Source organism: Alosa alosa, chromosome 6 (assembly GCF_017589495.1).
Source record: "Alosa alosa isolate M-15738 ecotype Scorff River chromosome 6, AALO_Geno_1.1, whole genome shotgun sequence".
In the NCBI taxonomy this organism is placed as follows: domain Eukaryota; kingdom Metazoa; phylum Chordata; class Actinopteri; order Clupeiformes; family Clupeidae; genus Alosa; species Alosa alosa.
This window is the reverse complement of record NC_063194.1, coordinates 30,200,423-30,210,318: the sequence shown is the minus strand read 5'-3', so window position 1 is coordinate 30,210,318 and position 9,896 is coordinate 30,200,423. Positions and strand designations below refer to the sequence as shown.

General features: G+C 47.0%; 1 protein-coding gene across 2 annotated transcripts in view; it reads left to right on the top strand.

Moving 5' to 3' along the window:
• Positions 1-471: 471 nt before the first annotated feature.
• Positions 472-9,896, top strand: part of grid1b (glutamate receptor, ionotropic, delta 1b) — a 409,043-nt gene continuing 399,618 nt past the window's right edge. For both annotated transcript variants that reach the window (XM_048246568.1, XM_048246567.1), the window contains exons 1-2: positions 472-928; positions 4,401-4,556. In XM_048246568.1, the coding sequence (XP_048102525.1) occupies positions 850-928; positions 4,401-4,556 (235 nt within the window). In that variant the 5' untranslated portion in view covers positions 472-849. The remainder of the gene's footprint in view (positions 929-4,400; positions 4,557-9,896) is intronic.

The following is a 9,896-nucleotide window of genomic DNA, read 5'->3' as shown; positions in this document are numbered from 1 at the left end:
GATCACATTTCGTAGTGCACTGGCGGCAGATTTTACGCGTTGGAAGGGGAGGCACGCCTGGTACATCTGCGTCGCTACCACAAACTTTGGGATCCGGCGCAGAAGGAAAAAAACTCAGATGACAGTCAGTCCTTCTAAACAACAATCAGGAAATGTGCGAAGTCGCAGGTCATCAACAAAGTTACTGTCACTCGCATAGATGGTTTCTTTGTCGCGCGCCATTTCTTGTGCCAGAATCGGTGCTCCCTCGTGTGATTCCTCTCCCTGCAGGTTCAGAGCTCTTCACTCGCGTGTCTCTGCACCGGCAGCCAACCTCGCGAATGCATCTCTCCCCCCGTAGATCATCGCTCCCGACTTCGACTCGCCTGAGTTCCATCTCTCCCTGCCGTCTCCGGACAGCTTAGCGATCCAGATAGAGAGGCTCTGCAGTCACGTGGCTCGGAGAGGGAGAAAAAAAATTGAGAGAGAGCGAGCGCGCGGGGGTGTCCGTCCTCCGCAGTTTGCCGTTTGTTGTCTCAGACTCGGCAAGCGCTGGAGAGAGCGAGACCTAGTACGGGAGTGCCCACTGGATTCCGTGCTTTCAACTAATCAGACGTTTCTCTACCTGTCCTATCTCCCAACCGCTGGCTGCATCCCCGTTCGCCTCCTCACGAGTGTTTCCCCCGTGGAAAGCCGTTGCCATTTTACCTATGCGCCAGACTTTTCTTTTTGGTATTTTAAATCACTCCTAATCCGAGCTGCAGTGATATTCTTTTCCTCCTTGTCTTTTATAATCCTCTTGCTGCCCCTTGTTTGGAATTGCCTGACACCAGAAGGACCGTGGATGAGCTGCTTTTGCACAAACCGGAGATGGAATTGCTGATAATATGCCTTTCCTTTGGGATATTGCAATGCTATTCTGCAAGCGCGGACTCAATCATTCACATCGGTAAGGAGCAGACAGACAAGCCGAACGGCTACACGAGCCTCCGCTATGCCTCAAACTACTCAATTCCGTTTTATTAACATAGAAATGCTGGTATCCTTAGTGTGATGCTTATTTCACACTGTTGATGGCAGTTAAAACAACATTTCTGTTGTTTTATAACAACAGAAAAATAGAAAAAATAAACACATAGTCACAATTCGCTAGTGCAGCAATATCCACTGCATTAATTTAAAGGCTACCTAATCTTTTTGCTGCCGTCATTTTCAGGTTTAAAATTTTGGCTGTGATGTCCATGCGATGTTTTCAGGTGAACATTGATCCATGACGCGAAACGACTGCATGAATAGGGTCTAAAAGTATCGTGAGACAGGCTTACAGCCACCCTTGCCATGGTAAATGCAGCCAAAGTCAGGAAAAATACGTTACAGGGTTTGAGATGTGAGGCGACCGGGACTAATAAAAACGTGAGCCAGTCTGTTCACAGAGACAAACTAATCTAGTATGGGCTCGAGCCATGGCTCTCTCCCTCTCCTCCCCCTCCCTATCTATAAGCTTGCTTGAACTTTGTATGGAACGTGAGCGACATGTTAATACACCCTGACCGAGTAAATAAATGATGGAGACACAAGCATTCATTCTCGTAAATTGGGGATCAGGGTGAACGCCGCTTTACCGTGGATGCATAGTGCAGTTTGATTTGCGCTCTTAAGTATGGATTTCATTTTAGATTTTACCAGGTGCCAGATTACTGGTCAAGAGCAAGACATTACTGTGCATTGGCTTTGAGAGACTGCACATTTTGTGAGAGTGAGGCGAGACATGCACTCTCTCTCTCTCTCTCCACCTACAGATTAAAACGAAGGAGCGCCTTAAGAAGGCCATTTGAATCGGCAGCCTCACAGTTCTGTTCCGTAACTTGTCCAGTCATTTTGATATTCCACTGATGTCCGCTGGTCCTTTTCCCGTATCGCTGGGGCAGGCAGAAACCCACCAAGCATAACCACCGTTGCGATTCCACACAAAATTAAATTCAGTGACGCCAGGGAAAATCATAATCACCTCAATAAAGCAACGATGTGTTTATCAGTGCCGTGTAAACTGCTGTAACATGGTTTGTGGGCTGAGGGAGAGCATTTGAGACTTGTTGGTATCGTATTTGGCGTTGCTTTCTCAACATTGCAGCCTTGTAGTGCTCTAATGCAACCACTTGGCAGTGATTTAATTAGCTAACCAAAATGATAATCCTCTGATTTCCTAGCATTAGGGAGTATTTGAAAGCTATATTAGAAGTAATCGGACGCGTTCGCAATACGAATGCTCATGCTTTATTCAACTCGATTCAGCGCCTTTGCATACAAATGCACGGCACCACTCATCATGCCATATGTAGGTCTGTTTGAGATGAGTTGTTGAATATGAGATGGTATCTTTCCATTTGGCATGGACGGGTTGTTCCCATCGGCGTTGCCGGAGAGAATGGATTCATTTCAAGGCTTTATCCTCAAGGGGGTAAAATGTTCCTTCATTTTCGAGAGATGTGTATGCGTGCGCCCCCACCGTGCGCGTGTGACATAAAGAGGACCTTGGTTTTTTTTACTGTCTTCCTGAGTTTGTATTTCAAGCAAAACAGGTGTCTAGAGTGAGATTATCTGTGGCATGTCTGTGTATTTGAGGCGCTTTAACCGTGTCGGTGTTGTTTGGTCTGATATGCGTCTGATTTGGGATTAGCTACTCCAGTGTTCGATGTATTTAATGCACACCATCCCAGTTGTCTGTGGGCATAAAAACCACATAGTCGGACTTCATATATAGTCAAGACTATGTCAGAGCACATCTCTTAGTTTTGCAGTCCTAAATCAAAGGTGTTGGAGCAGGGACTCAAGACCGTTCGAGGCACTCTTGGGGAGAGCTCATATTGATTGGAAAGGCGTGACGTAAACTGCAACTACTTCTGCATTGAATAAGAGTCTCCCCCTGAATTAGATGCATTTGGCACCAGAGGCCTGCGCAGTCACACACACACACACACATTCTCTATGAGAGAGAGCTAGCGAGAGAGAGATATATATTAATTGTCGCAACTATATGACAGTCAATTAATAAAATACAATACACAAGGTAAAGTTGTAGCAATGCACAACATACATGCGAAATGAAATAAAAACGAAAAAGTGCAAAAGACCTGAACGACTGCAAAAGACAAGGGATCCAGCCGTTTCCACGATGTGTGCTAACTGCAATCTATCATCTGCAACCGCACACAAAACTGTATTGTGACTGTTGTGCATATTTGCTGAAATGATTCGATATCTTAATTGCTTTTTAAAAAGGAAAACACAGAGGCACACTATCATTATCTATCTAGGATATCTAGGCCATATATATATATACATATATATAGAGATAGATAGATGGAGAGACAGAGAGAGAGAAAGAAAAGAGAGAGAGAGAGAGAGAGAGATAGAGAGAGACACTGAATGGTCCTAGGGTACCTTATCTAAACAAGCTGTGGATCAGGTGGGTCTAGCATGAAATAACAAAGCACCTTCAGTTCGCTCCAGCGCCCAGCAACACATCCACTTTGTCACTTCCGCTCTTGTCATCAACCCAGCCAAAATTCCATCCAAAGCGGTTTCTCCTACACAAGAAAAATAGGCCCCGGTGTCGGTCCCGCGCCGGGGCTCTGACAAGAAAATGATTCACCGGTGGACGCGCTGATTTAGAGGGGGCGCGAGCCATCCAGAGGCGGTAATTGAAAACCAAGTTCAAACGGCGGGAAACCAATCTGGCTCTCTCTGGCAAAGCCAATGAGCAGATGCGCCATTCTCATTCCGACTAAATAGGAAGAACATACCAGTTATACATCAAGTCAATTCTACCTGTCTCCGCGCCCGGTCTCCCGACCACCTGTGTGCCTCTGGCACGAGAGAGAATATTATGCCGCTTGGTCACCAGCAGAAGTGAGATTGTTTGGGTACAGTCTACGTGTATGGTATTTCAATTGAAAAGGTTATGTTTGACCTGTTCCATATTAACACAATACACGTGGGTTGTGCTTCAGTTCCTCTTTGACAAGGATAAGAATGGTGAATGATGCGTAGATACTTTGAGTTCAATTGTCTTTGAGGTGAAATTAAGTGGTTAGCTCTGTGGGAACCAATGTAGATGCTACACGTGCCGCGGAATCACGCTTGTCCCCTGCTTCTCGGGCACCACCAACCCCCACCCCATCGGAATGCTGCGAATACCGGGAACGTCTCCAAGATCATGGAGAGTATTACGCAAGAAGGTTAAATGTCCTCTAAACGCCTTAAACGGACAATAAAAGTAACCACTCTATCAATAAATCACATCAAATGCTTTTGCAGGACAGTCTAGCCAAATTGCTTTTGTTTAGAGGGCACAGTTGCCCCAAGGTGATGTGAAAATAAACGACCATAAAAGTTAAGTGACTCAATATGTCTATCAACAGGTGCCATTTTCGAGGAGAACGCCGAAAGGGATGTCGAAGTGTTTCAGCTGGCCGTGTCTGACCTCAGTCTCAACGATGACATTTTACAGAGCGAGAAAATCACACACTCCATCAAGTACATTGAGCCCAACAACCCCTTCCAGGCGGTCCAAGAAGGTAAGTGCGTTGTGGATGCTTTGAATGAACCCGCGGCCGATTTGTTGCGTGCTGAGTTGAAGAGTCTGGCACAGTTGGCTTGTGTTGTGAACTGCAGTTCCATCAGCAATGCGAGGGGGTTTATCACCTCCATATTCCTGAATGTGGTGTGTGTGTGTGATGCGCTCAGGAGAAAGAGAAAGTGTTGGTCTGCTACTGTGTTAGCCAAAATATCCAACGGGTGAGTCGTGTCTTCTGTCTTCAGAAAGCTAGGTGGAAGTATTGAGTCAGGTTGGACTCGCCTGCAATTTTCGACATAATTGCAGTCAGGACCACAGCAGCCCTCAATTGTCTCAACGTGCAGACGGCGTATTTGCCCGAAGATAAAGTGCACAAGCGTGTTTGTCGGGCTCGGTTGACATGACAGTTGTACGGTTGTTAATGACAGCTGCAATGATGACGAAGACGACCACAGAGGGAACACGTGGTTATTAAAAGAGAGCGTATAAGTGGAGGGTAATAGGGCAGAGTTGTAGCACTGTTGCCCTCTGCAAGTTAATTTCAATGTGGATGAATGTGAGTGACTCATGAGGAGTTTGCCCTAGCATTGTGCTGTATTACCCCCATGACGCCAGTGAGATCGTCCCCTAAGTGCAGATCATGTGTGGTGTGTGTATGTGTGTGCGGTGTACACAAAATCACACACCCACACACACACACCCACCACCACACACACACACACACCCACCAACACGCACCCACCCACACACACACACACATACATACATACATGAGTGTGTTGCCGCAGCCAGTCACAGGTGTACAGTGTTTGCAGAGGGGTTGGGCCAGATAGATCCTAATTCCCGAAACAGAAGATGTCAAATTACATTTAAGATATTTTAAAGCCATTACACCCCCACATCCCCCCTATGACACAGCCATTTCTGAATGTATACTAGAGGATACATTCAGAAAGAGATTTAGGTGTGTAATAAACTGCTTAAAGAGTTAAAGAGTGTGCCTTTAAAGAAAGCCTAGTTGACTAGTCATATTAAGGCTGAGCAGCTGAGAGTGATGAGGAGTCTGGTGCTCTGGAGCTGATGCGCTGTAATCTGAGAACATTCTGCTAGAGGTGTAATCTGAGAACATTCCGCGAGAGGTGTAATCTGAGAACATTCCGCTAGAGGTGTAATCTGAGAACATTCTGCTAGAGGTGTAATCTGAGAACATTCTGATGCGCTGTAATCTGAGAACTTTCTGCTGTAATCTGAGAATATTCTGATGGAGGTGTAATATGAGAACATTCTGCTGTAATCTGAGAACATTCTGCTGGAGGTTTCCTTGTTTGTCTTGACCTGGATAGCGAGGATGTCTCCTGATCCTCATCTGAGCATCTAAATCCCATTTTACCCCCGTTACAGTCTCTCTGCCCTGCCCTGCCCTGCTCTGCCCTGCCTGCTCTGCCCATAGGGAATGTTTCTCAGCTGTGTGTGCTCCGTGTGTCCTGGGTGGCAGTGCCAATAGAAATGCCCAATAGCGAGGGGCACCCAGGGAGGGCGGACCCCTGGGGTCTGGGAATGGTTTGCCCCGGCACGGCGAATGACCACGGGTGGTGCACTCCTCCTTGGTGACAGTTGCAAATGACTAGGTGTTTCCCGCTCCACCTTACCTGTGTTGTGTTGTTTGTGCACTAAACATAACACACGTATACTGTATATTGTTTCCTAGAGGGCAATTTTCTGATTAGCTCTCCCATGCGGAGTGGAACTGGACTTAGCTTAGCTGAGGTTAGCGCTCCCATGCGGAGTGGAACTGGACTTAGCCTAGCTGAGGTTAGCTCTCCCATGCGGAGTGGAACTGGACTTAGCTTAGCTGAGGTTAGCGCTCCCATGCGGAGTGGAACTGGACTTAGCCTAGCTGAGGTTAGCTCTCCCATGCGGAGTGGAACTGGACTTAGCTTAGCTGAGGTCAGCGCTCCCATGCGGAGTGGAACTGGACTTAGCTTAGCTGAGGTTAGCTCAGGCTAAGAGCAGCATCCTATCACATCACAAAAAGCCCAACAAGGAGCTCAAACCGGCCCCCTTTCCCACTGTGCTGTCAGGACTGGTCGACTAAAGAAACAAACGCTCCTCTGGTCCCCTTCATGTGGTCAACACTGCTCCAGTGAGTGGTGCAGCAGTTTTGTTGAAAGAGCAGAGTAATCTGAGGCTCTTTAAAACACAGAGAGGTTGTTTGCTTTCAGGTGGAATCATCTTCAGTGAGTCAGTTTTGTGTAGTAGGTGTGTGTGTAGTGTGTCTGTGTGTTGTGTGTGTGTGTGTGTGTGTGTGTGTGTCTGTGTGTGTGTTAATGTGTGTGTGTGTGTGTGTGTGTGTGTGTGTGTGTGTGTGTGTGTGTGTGCATGTGTGTGTGTGTGTGTGTGGATATTGAGGTGTGTGTGTGCAGCATAAGCGCATAAAAGTAGGGTGGTGTGTGTATGTGTCTGTTTTTGTCTGTGTTGGCGAAGGCTGCAGGTGTGTGTGTGTGTGTGTGTGTGTGTGTGTGTTTGTGTGTGTGTTGGCGAGGCTGCAGATGTGTGTGTGTTTGTGGGTGTGTGTGTGTGTGTGTGTAGGGGGAGGGGGGGTCATTTCCTGGGGTAGTTAGCACAGACCCAGTGCTCTGATGCTGTTTGCTCGTTTCTGACGCCATGGCGACGGGCAGGAAAAACACTCTTTTCCCTCTCTGACCTTTTCGCTTGTGTGCTTCTCCGGGCCTTTAGACTGTGTGGTGTGTGTGTGTGTGTGTGTGTGTGTGTGACTGTGTGAAACACCTGCTGCTAGTCCAGGTCTTTTGTTTTATTTTTTACACACCCGCTCCCAGCCTCCCTCACAGGCTTTTGTAGAGTTTTCTTTTTCTTCCTTTGGTTTGGACACGAGGTGGAGTTTTCACGTTGCTACCTTGACCACTGGCTGGACGCACAGAGCACTGCTGTCTTTCAGAGGAATCTTTTGAGACAGATGATTGACCTTCACTGGGTGTCTACTGAGTCTGGCTGCTTTCTCTGCTGTAATTCCCTGGGGATTGAACATGGGCAGATGTGGAGGGTGTATATGTGTGTGTGTGTGTGTGTGTGTGTGTGTGTGTGTGTGTGTGTGTGTGTATGTGTGTGTTTAATTTGTGTTGTGAGTGGTACAGTTTTGGTAAAACCAAGTGAGGTAAAACCTGAAACTGTCCATCACTTGGGCGTCTCTTGAGGCACTGTGATTGCAGTTGTCTGCCCACAGCCCTCTATGCTTGTTGCCCCCCCCCCACTCTCTTGCGATCTCTCTCTCTCCATCTCTCTCTTTCTCTCTCTCTCTCTTACTCAATCTCTCATTTGTCACAGAAATGTTTGTTAACAAAGGTCTGATCTCGATTGCTGAAGGTATCCTGGCATTTCATTGGTGATATGTTGCCATGGTGTTGATTGGTGTTGGTTGCATAGACTGTATATGTTCTATATATACAGTCTATGGTTGGTTGCCATTGGTGATATGTTGCCATGGTGTTGATTGGTGTTGGTTGCATAGACTATATGTTCTATATATACAGTCTATGGTTGGTTGCCATTGGTGATATGTTGCCACGGTGTTGGTGTGACTAGGGGGTGGTTGGGGAGGGGCTACATTGTACCTTAAGTTTTGATCCATAAAATGGTTTTAAAAGTCAAAAGTTTTTTTTCTCTCTTTCTTTCTCTCTCCATCTTCCTCCTCCCTCTTTCTCTCTCTTTTTCCCTCAGTCTCTCTCTTTTTCCTTCTCTCTCTCTCCTTCTCCCTCACTCTGTCTTTTTCCCTCTTCTCTCTCTCTCTCCCTCTCTCTCTCTCACTATCTGTGTGTGTGTGTGTGTGTGTGTGTGTGTGTGTGTGTGTGAGCGTGTGTATGTGTGTGTGATTTTAATCCACTCTCACAGCTCAAGCTCTCTGCCAGATCTGTTTCTCCCGTATCACCCTGACCTTATAGCAATAGCTCTAGTTCAAAGTCAGCATAGTTTCTTGAAGACCTCGATAGCCTCTCCAGGCCTGGCTGACTGGCCCTTTGCGGGGATTAAGGTTATCGTCACGGCCCTGGATACCTCCGCGCTGGTGGGCCAGAGAGGCCTCTCAGACAGCCCACGTCTGCTGGGTGGGCGCCGCATTCGTTCAGGTGTTTCTTGGGCCGAGGCGATAAATGTCACCTGTAATATCTTTTCCCCGCTTCACGCTCCGGCTTGCTGCTGGCCTTTGCATCGGGCGGCAGAAGGGAATAGACTTTCCCCCACCGCTGGGTGTTACACGATCAGCCGGTGAAGAGCTGTCCAGCTACAATGTGAATGAAACAGCACATTCATCTTAGTCACTGCCATCTGAAAAGTGGTTGTTACGTTTACGCAAAATGCTAAATTATGAAAATGACAAATGCAAACTTCGCAAATGTGAGTGAGACATCACTGCATATACCGGTAGATAAAAACACACACACATTTATGCACACATGCACACACACATTCATGCACACATGCACACACACATTCATGCACACATGCACACACACACATTCATGCACACATGCACACACATTTTGAAAAGCCTACTTATGAACCAATTATTGGACAAACTGTTCTAAACCAGATTTAGAATCCATTTACCACTGTTTTTGAGAAACAGACAGTCCTCTGCTGTGTATACAGGCCAATTAAACCAACTGTCTTATCAGTGCAGAGATTGCCTTATTTGCTCCTGATTATCATTGCCATACAATTATATTGTAGTGTGTGTGTGTGTGTGTGTGTGTGTGTGTGTGTGTGTGTAGGCTAATACAGCAGTCTTCCTTCCTTCCTTCCTTTCTTCCAATTGAATTAGCATTAGTGGGAAGTGTACACGGCTTGCTTTGTTTTTCATGTCTACAGCACTAATGATGAGCGCATTCCCCCATTCATTAGTGTTGGCGCGTAGCCGTCTGTGTGCTATGCGCTAGGCCTACTGGCTAGCCTGCGCTATGCTACACTGAGAAGAAAGAAGAGAGGAGAGGAGAAGAGAGCAGAGGAGAGGAGAGGAGAAGAAAGGAGAGGATAGAGGGGAGGAGAGAGGGGAGGAGAGGAGAAGGTCATGAAGCTGATCCCTCTCCTGCCCCTCCTCTCGCTCTCCCTCTCTCTGTGAAATCTCTGTAGCCTACTCTCCCTCTCTCTGTGAAATCTCTTTAGCCTACTCTCCCTCTATCTTCCTCTACGCTCTCCTGAGTGTTCCCCTCTTCTCTGACACTCTTTCTTCTCTGTCTCTCTACATCTCCTCGACCTCTCCTCTCTCTCTATCCCTCTATCTCTCTCTGTCCTTCTTTTCATCCACTCTCTCACACTGTCAATCTCTCCA